The following is a 13,707-nucleotide window of genomic DNA, read 5'->3' on the forward strand; positions in this document are numbered from 1 at the left end:
TCTGTTTGTGTGTGTGTATATGTGTGTGTATGTGTGTGTGTACACGCATGTGTGCTGATATGTTTACTGTGTAACAAGAATTGGGCTTCTTTTAGCATTACACAAAAATTCTACCTTTATTGTAACTTCCTCCATTATTGAGGTTGTCATTCACAAATAAGCTTTTGCCAAAGTAATTGGAATTAGCAAAGATCTTTTGACAGAAATTGAGTTGTTGTGTTTCATGTTAGTGTAAGTTTTCTCCTATTTTTGTCAGTTATGCTGTAATGTGTTACCCTGATCACTACAGCTCAAAGCAGAGGGAAAGAGTGATTTCTCAGTTCAATGTTCATTTTTATTTTTAAGCAAAACAGTTTAATCTTATGTTGTAGCAAATGTCTTGTGATTTGCAATGGAAATAGAGAGATAAAGCATCATAAAATCCTTCTGCACAATCTTAGTGTTATAAAGTTTTGAAGATAATTTCATCTGTTTTTATATTATATTCTTAATTGAAAATATAATGCTTTTTTACCTAGAATTTCATTCTATTCTCTTGGAAATCTTTTTGGAAGTCAGTTCACCGTGTTTTAGGAGATCGTGGGTGGGGGGCTTGTGCAGCCCTCGGTGCGCGGCCCTCAGTCAGCCTTCCCCAGAGACTTGCCCTCGTGGACGTTCATTTGAACTTTATGTCCTTGTTCAGGACTCGTAACTTACAGCTTTCTATTGCGTAAAGGTCATTTTATAACCTAGAAAATGAACATTCAAAGAACATGTTTTACTTTGTTTATATGATTAAATAACTTATTTTATGTTAATTGAAAACAAATGGCCATGATTTTAAAGTTGCCTTTCAGTATTTGTGGTTGTCATTTGAAATTATCCATAACCCTTGCTTTTATTGAGTTTCAAACCCTTTTAAAAACAGCAGCTATGTTTCCCCTCCTTCTTCATCCCCCGTTTCAGACAAAAGACCGCCTGCTGGCAAATGGCAAACTGGATGAGGACTGTGAGGAGGAGGAAGAGGAGGAGGAGGAAGAGGAAGAGGAAGAGGAGGAAGATTTGCCCTGGAGGGCTCCCAAGGAGGAGGCCGAGTATGAAGATGACTTCCTGGAGTACGATCAAGAGCACATTCAGTTTATAGACAACATGTTGATGGGGTCAGGAGCTTTTGTAAAGAAAATTTCTCTCTCTCCCTTTTCCACCACTGATTCTGCATATGAATGGAAAATGCCCAAAAAATCCTCCTTAGGTAATATGCCATTTGCACCGGACTTGGAGGATTTCGACTATAGCTCCTGGGATGCAATGTGCTATCTGGACCCCAGCAAAGTTGTTGAAGAGGACGACTTCGTGGTGGGGTTCTGGAATCCGTCCGAAGAGAACTGTGGGGTTGACACAGGGAAGCAGTCACTCTCCTACGACCTGCACACAGAGCAGTGCATTGCCGACAAGAGCATAGCAGACTGCGTGGAGGCCCTGCTGGGCTGCTACCTGACCAGCTGCGGGGAGAGGGCAGCACAGCTTTTCCTCTGCTCGCTGGGGCTGAAGGTGCTCCCGCTAATGAAAAGGACTGCCCGGGACCTCGGCGGCAGCCAACAAAGGAGCCCTTTAGGGAGCTCCGCCACAGCCCCAGCGGCCGGCCCCCGCTCTGCAGGACGGACCGGCCTGGAATACGGCTCCCTGAAGATCCCACCCAGGTGTATGTTTGACCACCCAGATGCAGATAAAACCCTCAACCACCTGATATCGGGCTTTGAGAACTTCGAGAAGAAGATCAGCTACAGATTCAAGAACAAGGCTTACCTTCTGCAGGCCTTCACACACGCCTCCTACCACTACAACACCATCACAGGTAAGGAGCCCACACCATGCCGGCCCTGACATGGAAACGCTGCCTGGTGCATAATTTGGGTCTTATAAAAAATGATCTATGCACGGGCAGTCTGAGTGCTTAATATGTGCGGTTGGGCGAGAGCTAGAGAAAAGAGAAAGATCTTTGTTTTCCTATCTTTTGGGGGAGGAAGAACTGCTTAGAAACTTGGACAGTAGTGATCTTGCATACTTTCCCTGATTTCATTTTATGTGCTGCATGGAGAAATTTAAGCCATAGCATTTCGTGTATTTACCGTCTGCTTCCACTCATGCTTTCTTCCTGCATATTCAGTGCTGCGTAGGGATCTTAATTGATCCTCGGCTTTCCTTTCCCTCCTAAATGTGTCAGAGGCCCTCTTGAGTTTTTTAACCTAAAGACAGGAAAGTTAGTAGACACGGTTTCACAGGAAAGCTGGCTCTGTTGTCATGTTTAGGTTTGTTGTGCTCTGTTTAATTCTTTTATTTAGTATGCTCCTAACCCATAAGGATTGCAAGAAGCACTCCACCCCCCAATTGAAGATTAGCTTCACCTTGTGACTCGGTTTTGTTTTCTCTACCTGGATGGTACATGCTTGAATCTAGAATGCCCAAACAAGTCCAGAGTTGTAGTTTCTGGAATAAAAGCAGTGTAGGCTAAGACGGTCTGTAAAGTTTGAAACCAAAAGAGAATGACTCTGATTCTGGTTAGGAAACTGGCTTACTGAGTAAAGGCTGCCTTTCTTTGGGGGGAAGAACAGGCACCCGGCTTCCATACTACTTTATACCCTCTGCTGGAGCCCTGAAGGCCAGCCTCTGCCTCCCTGTCTGCCTCAGTTTCCTCTTCTAATCACGGTGAGAAAACTAAGATGTTGCCTAGCTCTGAGAGTCTCTCACATCTTGACAGCCATTTTTGCCAAGGTCCTTGATCAGTTCTGCAACTCTTCTTTCTCAGTGACTTGGCTTGGATCAGAGTCAGTATTTCCAGCTTATGTTGAGAAGAGGGTACTCTTTTTCCAGCTGTCACTGTGTAACCTGTGTGGCCAGGTGTGGTGAGAAGAGGTGTCACTTATCCACACATTCCAGAATATGACAGTGTGCAGTGAGGGCAGGTGTGTGCGCCAGGTGTGTGTGCCACACATGGCGTAACTCAGGTGACAGTGCCCATGGGGCCCAGAGCCTGCCCGGCCAGCAGGGACCAGGGACAGTGTGCTCGAGATGGCACCTGGAAAATCATTTTTTTCCTAACAGGCATTTGAAACTTTTGACCCTCGTTTGTATGCATGTGTATGTGTATAATATGTGTGTATGTGCCTTAAGTTGACATTAAAACCTGATTTCCAGAGGCTTTAGTAAGCCGTTGAGTGTAATCTCATGGAGGAAGATGGGGTGTTTGATGATGACCCGAGGCAGCGTCTCTAGAGTGAGGCCAGGGTGCCGAGGGTGAGTGGTGTCACGCAGCCGCTGCTTCCTCTCTGCTCCTCGTGCAGATTGTTACCAGCGCTTAGAATTCCTGGGAGATGCGATTTTGGACTACCTCATAACCAAGCACCTTTATGAAGACCCTCGACAGCACTCCCCAGGGGTCCTGACCGACCTGCGCTCCGCTCTGGTCAACAACACCATCTTCGCATCGCTGGCTGTGAAGTATGACTACCACAAGTACTTCAAAGCTGTCTCCCCCGAGCTCTTCCACGTCATCGATGACTTCGTGCAGTTCCAGTTGGAGAAGAATGAGATGCAGGGCATGGATTCTGAGGTTAGTACTGTTTGAAAATACATCAAGGAAGCCATCCAGCCAGAAGTCCCAATCACTTGAGCTCTGGCTTCATGACTGACCCGAGGGGCCACTGAAGGCCAGGGCCAGGTGGCTGCAAGTCACACGCTTTCTCTAGAGAACAGAAAGGCCCTTCAGGAGCTCAGGTGGCCCTGAGACTTGCCTGCCCTCTCCATGACCACGAGGCCCTTCAGGCAGGAGGAGGAGTGGACTTTCCAGTTACTTCCTGTTCTTGGCCCTCAGTAAGATCCTAGGATTGAGTCAGCAAGCCACACAAGCGCACCTCCTTTCCACCCGTGGATAGGTCACTCCTCTTACAGCTTGGTGTGCCATCTCTCTGTGTTTTAATGGGTTCGAATACTGGCTGGTGTCACAGGTAAGCCTCACAAGAGTGTGTTCTGCTTTAATTGAAGTGGGGAGATCTCATTTTGAAACCAAACTTCTTCTAGGCACTGGTACTTGAGAGGCATCTCTTGAGACTTTGGCTGGAGGTTCTCTGGTGACCAGCCAGTGCCTACCTGTGTGCCCCCAGCTTCACAGGGAAGCTGTTGCTCAGGCCCTCATCTCCTCCACCTCAGTGCTCATGTGCCTTGGAGGCACTAGGAGAGCACTCATGTTGTTTGCTTGTTTCTGTAGATTTCTTTCAAAGAGTCAAAGGATTTGTTCCTGATTGTTCTTGCTTTCCTTTGTACCATCTCTCTAATTATCTCCAAGTGTTGTTGGAGTAGTAGAGTCCTTTGGCTTTTGTGGGTCTGGGACTTCAGCTGTGGGGCAGATAACACTGAAGGAAGTCTGTGCACAGCTCATGTTCCCACTTGTCGTGTGCTCTTCTCCACAGCCAGCGGTCAAGCCCGGGGAAACTCCACCTACACGACTTCCACTCCTGGGGTCAGGCTTTGGGACACGGACACCCAAGCTCTAGATGGGAGGGATGTGTTACAATTTAAGTTTTCTTTGGATGCCAGGGAGCATACTGATCCTGCTAGCTTTTGTTCATTTCTTCTCTTTGTTTGTATAAACATATGTGTAGAAGTTACAAAAACGTATGGGAATGTCGTGGTCTGGCTTTTCTAGTGCAGTATTTGATCTTGAGGAAGTCTTTCTCTCTTGCAGGCCTTCATGTCCTCAGCTGTGAAGTAAGAATAACACTTGCTAAGTTCTAGAATTCCTTTCTGTTCCCCAACCGTGAGATGTGAGCACTAAGTCAGTATTGCAAATCTATAGAACTTGGTGTGGCTAAGCAATTCATTTAAAGTTAATATGTCCCTCTATGTTCGGTATCCTTTTTCCCAAAGACTGTTTATTGAATTAGAAAATACAGGTAAACCAGAACATTAATTGAAGTTGTCAAATTATACTTCCTCAGAAATAAGCACAGTGAGCATTTGCGATGCACTGTTCCACTGTGAGGCATGGAGGGGAACTGTTGTGTCAGACGGTGGGTCTGTCCTCTTCCTGTGTGTGCTGGGCCGACAGGCATGACTGCTGGCATATGGTCGCTCCTATCGTGCGCCTCGTTTCTGTATATGCCCTTTATGGATGTCTTTGATTAGGGCTTTTAGTAAATATAGGTGTGCTGAATAGATTGATATATCCAGTTACTTTTCTAAGAGAAGTTTCCAGGGACAGAATTTCAGTATCAAAGAATGGTGGATTTTTAAAAGTGTTTTAATATATATAGATATACACATACGATTTTAGCCTATTCATTTGACTGTGCACTGTGCATCAGGACTTTATTATAGTGAACTTGTGTTAAATGATTTAATGAAAAGGAAGCCTGGAGGGAAACCCTTCCAGAAGGAACTTCCCTGTCAAAGTGGCAGAGCAGTGCCGTGCTGTTCTGGGGAGCCTCTGCCCCGTGTCGAGTACATTTGAAGAAGTGGTTTTCCACACATTGATTGACTATCTCCAATGGTGTTGTCCTGGCTTATGTTTTAATTTAGTAGCAAATTTTTTCCCCTTTGCTAGATGTAGACTACTAAATGGAGGTGGAGATTTTTTCTTCTTTGTGAATAGCAGGTGTGCCCTGGATTCTTTGTGTTGTTGCTCTTGTTGAAGAAATGATTCTTTTAAAAAATCATTAGAAATGGGCTCTGTGCTTACATGTCACGCTCTCTGTAACAGCTCAGGAGGTCCGAGGAGGACGAGGAGAAAGAAGAAGACATTGAAGTTCCAAAGGCCATGGGGGATATCTTCGAGTCCCTCGCTGGCGCCATCTACATGGACAGCGGCATGTCTCTGGAGACCGTGTGGCAGGTGTACTACCCCATGATGCGCCCGCTCATAGGTATGGCCGGCTCTGCTTGGGTGAGGCCAGACCAGCCTGCAAAAATACCCCAAGCCTGTGACTCAAGTCCCTCTTCCATTTTGATTACAGAAAAGTTTTCTGCAAATGTGCCTCGTTCTCCTGTGAGAGAATTGCTTGAAATGGAACCAGAAACCGCCAAATTTAGGTAAGGAGAAAATGTGGGGGAGGGGAGGGACGAGCTACCTAAAAGCAAGAAGTTCTCAAAGGTACCACCAAGCAGTGATTCTGAGAACTGTTTACACTGGGGCGCACTCTTATCCAGTTTCCACCCTCAGTCAGATTGACTGCTCTTTTTCTTCATTTTGTTTTCATAAAGGAAAGCTGAGTTTGGGATGAAACGGCGGCCCTGTGGGCAACGTGCTTTAGTACCAAGACCTGCTTCCTTTGTGCCGCGTCTGCTCAAACTTGGCACTCTCGGCCCAAGAGTGCCCGCACCACGCTGACTGACAATAATAATAAATACTTCTGCCTGCTAATTCAAGCTGTCTGGATTTTTACAGCCCGGCGGAGAGAACTTACGACGGGAAGGTCAGAGTCACCGTGGAAGTCGTAGGAAAGGGGAAATTTAAAGGTGTCGGCCGGAGTTACAGGATCGCCAAATCTGCTGCAGCGAGAAGAGCCCTCCGCAGCCTCAAAGCTAGCCAACCCCAGCTTCCCGGCAGCTGACCCGTCGTGAGCTTCGGAGCAAGAAGCAGGACTGAGGGGAGGGGTCCGCACCCCAGGGATGATTGCGCATTGGTCCTGAGCAGAATGAATCGAAGGCAGAATCTAAAGTTTGTTTGATAACAAGATAGATAACAGAATAAAAACATTTAACGTAATGTATAAAATTTTTGGAACTAATTGTAGTTTTAGTTTTTTGCGCAAACACAATCTTGTCTTCTTTCCTCACTTCTGCTTTGTTTAAATCACAAGAGTGCTTTAATGATGACATTTAGCTAGTGTTCTAAGTACTGATAGACCAGTTTCTTTTGTTGTTTTTTTTTTTTCGTTGTTTTGGGTTGGGTTTTTTTTGTGTGTGTGTTTGTTTGTGTGTGTGTGTGTGTGTGTGTGTGTGTGTTTTGCATCTGTTTCTGTCAGCTTTGCTTAGCGTTAGAAGACCTTGGAGCTCAACGCTCCTCTATCCTCCAGTCCCACAGAGCCCCAACCATGCTGAGCTTGTGCAGCGGTGGCCACTGAACCATCAGGAGCAAGACCGTGCCCGGGCCGCCTCTGTCCACCGGCTGTGCTCGGCCGGTTGCTGTGGCACTTAGTAATAATAAGGGACAGTTTAGCCACCATTGGCTGGCGCGTTGGTGAATCAATGCTGAGTTTCCAATGCCACATAGTCCTAAAAAGGTTCTTGCCTTAAAAGTGAAAACTTCATGGCTATTCTTCTTTAATTCTTATTATCTTTGGAACCAGTTGTTTTGTATCTCCTTGATTTGATTAGGTGTGAGATGCTGAGACCGAGATGGACAGCTCACCGTACACTTGTAACATACTGCAGGATCGTGCTAGAGTCTGTCACGTGTACCGAAGACATTTTAAAAAGCAGATACTGTAATAAAAAATTAATCTGGGCTAAATATTCTATTTTACAAAAAAAAAAAACCCTCCTGCTAGAGAATTCCACTGGTGGAATTTCTGTGGCAAAGAATTTTGCCTGTAGGCTGTTGCTCTAACAAGTACCCGTAGACATATGACCCCTCAGAATGCTGCAGACTTTCTATGGACCGCTGCTCACTTGGAAGCAGGGAGCCTGCTCCTGCCTGCTCTGGGAGCCCCTCCCCAGGCTCCCGCCAGGTTGCATGCGTACCTCCCCTAGCCAGGCCATGCTGTCAGCGACACGAACTTTAACCTTTGCCATAAACTGCCATTGTTTTGATACATCTGTGATTTTAGTCACTAACTTAAACTAGCTCATTATTTCCATCTTGGGAAAAAGGAAACAAAAATTAGGCTTTTGCCTAAGTTTCTTTAATTAGACTCATAGGCACTCTTCACTTAAATACCTCAGTTTTTCTTTCCTTTTTGCATGCATTTTTTCCCCCTGTTTGGTGCTATGTTTATGTATTATGCTTGAAATTTTATTTTATTTTTTGCACTGTAACTATAATACCTCTTAATTTACCTTTTAAAAAGCTATGGGTTGGTCTTGCACTCCCAGCATACCAGTGGAGGTTTGCTGCAATTTGCCCGGTTAATTATGCTTGAAGTGTAAGAAAGCTGAGCCCAGGAGCGAGTGCAGGGGCTGAGCACACGAGGCCTTCTTTGCCTGCATGTCCTTCTGGAGTTGAGATGAATGCTGCATTTCTGTTTTCAACTACAAGTGGCCTCTGTGCACCTGCAGAGAAATGCCTATGTGGATGCAGACTCGAGGCTGCCAGCTCCACCCTCCCCCCATACACACCCCCCTCCCCTGCACCCTGAAGGAGGGGGAGATGGAGCTTCTCGCTGGTTGTTTGGAGATCTCAATTACTGAATGATTTTTTAAGCAAATTAATAAGTGACTCATTTTTAAAATATTCTAATTTTGAACTTTAGATGTCTGTCTGAAATTTTTTTAAGCAACATTAACATGAGAGATCACAGCAAGTGAAAACCAAGCGATTCTTAACCTGCATAACTGTCTAATTGCACAGTGGCCGGACATCCTTGGTTTTGCTTCTGAGGGGAGGCTTATGGTCCCATCACAGGTCTCGATTTAGAAGCCCCCGGAGGCCAGGAGCCAAGGGCTTGGCATTGTGTCTGTACGTTTATCTCACTGGTTAGGGAGTCTCTTGCTTCTTGGCACCAAAATCAGATTGTTTCACAATTATGATTTCCAGCATGAGGAAAATGCCTCAATATATTTTGTAACCTTTAAGAAGATGTATTTTGTTGTTGTTGTTGTTGTTGTTAATATTAAGAAGTTCAGACTTGGATATGATTAGATTATCCATTCTCAGTGGTGCAAATTTCCTGCAACCATTCACAATGTCTTATCAGCCTCATGTTTTAGTTATTTCGTTGTTTTTATTTTGTCAGAGAAAAATAGCTGATACTAATTTGACTCACAGTTTGAAACATTCTCTGATCCCCTGGTGACCAAGTTAAAAAATAACAAGTTGCAGTTAGACATAGGAAATGGTTCTGAGCACATCGGTCGTGCTGAGTGTTAATGCTGTGGAGTTTTCCCTGGGTTTGTTTGTTGCAATGTTTTGCATCTGTCAAGAAAAAAAATTGCCCTTCTCTGTAGCCCTCCTTTAGGACTGTGTGTGATCCTCTCCCTCTCCTGCTCGGCTTGCCCGCTTTCCCAGTGTGAGGCAGAATGTAACACGGGGGCCAGCTGGTGGCGTGGCTGAGCCCCCGCCGGTGTGTAAGGACTGGCGAGGCACAACGTGGAAAAGCAATTGCAGAAATTCCTTGTGATGGTCGTGTGCAGCTTACTTGGCATGAACCTTCATTGTAAATGTCTTTTGTTTCTTTTATAACCTACTTTTCCGCAGTCCTAACTATGCTGCATTTGAAACCGCCTTTCCCCTCTGTTCTGTTCATGTAGCACAGGTCGGCATTGTTGCACTTGTACCACGCTTTACCTCATTTCAAGAAAAAAAAATTCTTATACCTGAGAGAGGGGAAAAATGTGGTTTGGCCTTGCTGCTGTTTTGATTTACCGAATTTGAAAAAGATAATTGTCATGCCTGCAATGTGTGTCATATACTTGCACAACTTAAATAGGTCATTTTTGTCTGTGGCATTTATACTGTTTGTGAAAATATGGCAGAGATTTGTTAACTGAATTCTTAATTATGTTTTTAAAATGTTAACATTTCTTTTACTTTATGTGAAGTGATTAAATTTAGAATGACCTCTCACACTCCTGTAATTATCCTCTAAATACTGATCCTTTTACTTTCTCAACAATAGCTTGTCCTCAGAGACAGGCAGACGCCCTGCCCTGAGTGGCGATGTGAGGGCGGCCCCTTCGTTCCGTTGGTTCGTTTCTAACAACCACTCCTCTGGCTGCCTGAAAGTCAGGGGAGGTCAGCGGTGAGGACGTCCAGCCCGGCCACGGCTCTCCTCCGGGCCTTGTTGATTTAAACTCCCCTTGCTGGGCTAGGGCATCCAATCCTTCTGCATAGAACTTGAGCCAGCAAGCCAGGACTTCGGCATCCTCATGTAGCTAAAGCTGTGTTTGAGTCCTAGGCCAGCTGGCGTTGTCTGTGGAGGAGGAACTCAGGCCGCAAGTGTCACCTCTGGTTATTTTAATGACATCTACTTAGGTATATTTTTCCAACTGCTTTTCTGGAGTTGAATTATTTCTAAATAAATTCCTTTATTTTCTATTGTACATGAGAAGTTTTAAAGATACGTTTAAGACCAAGAATAGTGAGATGATTTTTCTGCGAGTAATAAGATGTAGGAATTTGCATTGGGGCCATTGTCTTGTCCACCAGCCGTGAAGGTGATTTTTTCCCAAGCTAGCTTGTGAGTATTTTCTAACCACTGTTTGTTCTTGACGATTGAAATTCTGCAGATGCACTTGGTTCGGGGCGGTCGCAGGTTGCACAGCAAAAGTGCAGATGGAGATGGGCAGGGAGGAGGGGCTCTCTGCTCTGCTCTGCTCTGCTCTGCTCTGCTCTGCTCTGCTCTGCGCGGGGAAGGAAAGTGACTCAGATCACGAAACCCGCGCAGCACTGCTCCACTGTCACGGCCGCAGCTCACCCAGCCAGCACACGGGCAAGCTGCAGCCTGCACCTTAGGGGTCTCAGCCCCCTGAGCTGGGGGGCTTCTTGGGTTTTGGTTTTTGTTTTGTAATAACTGTAGCCAAGCAAATCTCCAATAAAGTATGGTCTGTTCACTTGATATGTACTTTTATCTTGTTTTGTCTTTAACCAAGTGGGCGGTAACATTTAAATCATGACAGCAAGAGCTGGCTCTAGAATGCTTTCATTCCGTGGGGAGGTGTGTGAGAATGGATGTTTTGGGGGGGCGGGGCTGGTATTGGTGTCTGGATGCAGCATGAATGCTTTTTGGCTGAATGCTTCCCCCCCCCCCCCCCCCCCGAGCTTTTTTGACTCTCTACCACTTTAACCTTAGCTCCACTTCCAACCTTTTGGTAGTTAATTGGGGCTAAGAATCTTGCCTGCCTTGGCTGGTTCTGATGGAGATCCTCAAGTCTCTGCTTCCTGAGTAGCTAGGATTCCAGGTGTAAGCCACCAGCACGTTATTTTAATAACATTTTGTTCCCCACTTCGGCCTCCCATCCACCTGTGGAGTCGCACGGGAGCAGCCATCTTTCTTGAGACTCAGGCAGCACCGGGGCGCGACCGCGGCCCAGCGCCGGGTGCCAGCTCCCTGGGCGGTGGATGATGGTGCTTATTTTGAATCTGTGGACGGAACATTTGTTTGAAGACTTTCAGGACACAGTTCCAGTATTGCTGCTTAAGAAAGAATTCTACTCTTTCAAGTTTTTCATCCACCCTTCTTTTCAACAGAGCACTCAGAGGAATCACTCCACTGAACTTTTAGAAGGAAAGAAATGTTAGTTCTTTGTAAGTGAAAGCAAATCCCTTCCTTTCCTCACAGTTGTTTCTAATGAAAGTGGGGAAATGGGCATGCCTTTTAATACTGCATATCTGGGCAAGGGCTGCATGCCTTTGTGTCACTGCCTAGTCTAGGCCAGGCCTTGGGGCCATGGCCTCTTGATACTACCATTGATCCCCACCTCCAAGGCCAGCAGTGACCAGCGTAGCCTGGTCTGGAATCAGTTTGCAGATTGGCTTGGGGTGTACCTTTTTGAAGAGTCCAGACGGAACTGGAAAGTTCCACAAATGCAGCGAGCTACGGCTTGTGATAATTAATGCCAGCTCAGGTGTGTGCTGTCAGTGGTCTCTGCAGAGACAGCCGCAGAAGTTCTGACCTCTCTGCGCTGCTACCAGTGACTTGTAGATCTCTTTCTATTTTGGTTTGTGGTAGATGTACATAAAAATGACCGATTTAACCATTCTGCAGCAAATTAAGTATACTCGCATTATTGTACAACGTTGCTACCCTCCAGCTCCAGGGTCTGTATCTTAAGCTGAAACTCAGTGGTCTTAAACTCTGAGCTGTTCATCCCTGCCCGCCCTCTGTCCTTCCCCCTCCCCCCTTCCCCTCCCTCACCTGCCGGTGTCTCTTCTGCTTCCCCGTGTACCTGTGGACGTGCGGCCCGACCGCGTCTATTTCTTCATGTCTGGTTTCTTTCATACAACCATCTTCAAGGTTCATTCATGTTGTAGCTTTTGTCAGAGTTCGCTTTTCAAGGCTGAGTGATATTCCACTGTAGGAGGATCCATCTGTTTGTCCATCTGTCCCTGGATATTCAGGTTGCTTCTGCATTTTGACCATTGAGTTGGACGCTGCTCTGGGCTTCCATGTGCAGAAGCTGTCCCATTCCCTGCTTTCAGTTCTCGGGCCTGTCTGCCCAGCCAGAAGTCGAATTGCTGGGTCACATGATGATTCCACCTTTGATTTGTGCGTGTACACGTGCATGCGCACTCGTGCGAACTCAGGGCCTGAAGTGCTATTCCTGAGCTTTTTTGTTCAAGGCTACTGCTCTACCACTTGAACCACAACTCACAGCTTTTTGGTAGTTCATTGGAAATAAGAGTCTCACAGACTTTTGGGTTGGCTTTGAATTGTGATGCTCAGCTTTCAGATTCCTGAGTAGGATTATAGGTTTGAACCACCGGTACCAGTTGCCTTTGATTTTCTTTTCTTTTTCTTTTTTTGCAGTCCTGGGCTTGAACTCTGGGCCTGGGCACTGTCCCTGAGCTCTTCAGCTCAAAGCAAGAGCTCTACCACTTGAGCCACAGCACCACTTCCAGTTAATTAGAGATAAGAGTCTCACAGACTTTCCTGCTGGCTTTGCACCATGAGCCTCAGATTTCAACCTTCTTAGTAGCTAGGATTACAGGTGTGAGCTACCAGCAACTGGCTGTCTTTGATTTTTAGAGGGGCTGCCATATAATTTTCCTTCTGCTGCACAATGTTACACTTCCGCTGACTTCACGTGCACTGGGAGGCTTTGATGGCAGCATCCTAATAGATGTTGTGTCCCATCTTGCTGACTTTGATTCGCATTCTCTAAGGATGAGGAATGCTGAGGGTCTTCTCCTTTCCAAACATGAGTCTTTTTTTGTTGTTGTTTTTTGTTTTGAAAACTGCCTAGTCTTTTACTCATTTCTCAATTGAATGTAAGATCTTATTTGGCACTCCAGCTGAACTGGAACTCGTTCTGTAGCCCTAACTGACCTTGCACCTGCAACCCTCGCACTTCAGCTTCTGGAGTGCAGGGATTACAGGTGTGCACCACCATGCCTGGCTAGTTTTAAGAGTTCTTTATATGGTCTTATCTTTACTGTTCTAGATAAACATTTATCAGATGCATCATTTGTAAGTATTTTCTCATTCTTTGGGTAGCCTTTAATAATTTATTTTTTGGTGCCAGTACTGGGGCTTGAACTCAAGGACTGGTACTGCCCCTTAGCTTTTTCATCCAAGACTGGCACTCAGCCACTTAAGCCATGGCTCTACTTCTGTTTTTGTTTTTGTTTGTGTGGGATTTTATTTTTGGGTGGTTGATTGGAGATAAGAGTCTCATGGGTTTACCTGCCCAGGCTGGCTTTGAACCATGATCCTCAGATCTCAGCCTCCTGAGTAGCTAGGGTTACAGCCATTAACCACCTGTGCCCAGCTAGCCTTCATAGTCTCTTGATAATGACATTTGATGTCCACAAGTTTTAATTTTGATAAAGCCTAGCTTATCATTTTATCTGTATTC

At 45.7% G+C, this 13,707-nt stretch overlaps 1 protein-coding gene across 3 annotated transcripts in view; it reads left to right on the top strand.

The window, feature by feature from the left end:
- Dicer1 (dicer 1, ribonuclease III) overlaps positions 1 to 10,748 on the top strand; it is a 65,595-nt gene extending 54,847 nt beyond the window's left edge. For all 3 annotated transcript variants that reach the window (XM_042692468.1, XM_042692466.1, XM_042692467.1), the window contains 5 exons: positions 946 to 1,834; positions 3,321 to 3,589; positions 5,735 to 5,897; positions 5,988 to 6,063; positions 6,419 to 10,748. In XM_042692468.1, the coding sequence (XP_042548402.1) occupies positions 946 to 1,834; positions 3,321 to 3,589; positions 5,735 to 5,897; positions 5,988 to 6,063; positions 6,419 to 6,584 (1,563 nt within the window). In that variant the 3' untranslated portion in view covers positions 6,585 to 10,748. The remainder of the gene's footprint in view (positions 1 to 945; positions 1,835 to 3,320; positions 3,590 to 5,734; positions 5,898 to 5,987; positions 6,064 to 6,418) is intronic.
- The last annotated feature ends 2,959 nt before the right edge of the window (positions 10,749 to 13,707 follow it).

The sequence above is a fragment of the Dipodomys spectabilis genome, unplaced genomic scaffold (genome assembly GCF_019054845.1).
Source record: "Dipodomys spectabilis isolate Male_0828 unplaced genomic scaffold, ASM1905484v1 ptg000157l, whole genome shotgun sequence".
NCBI lineage: Eukaryota > Metazoa > Chordata > Mammalia > Rodentia > Heteromyidae > Dipodomys > Dipodomys spectabilis.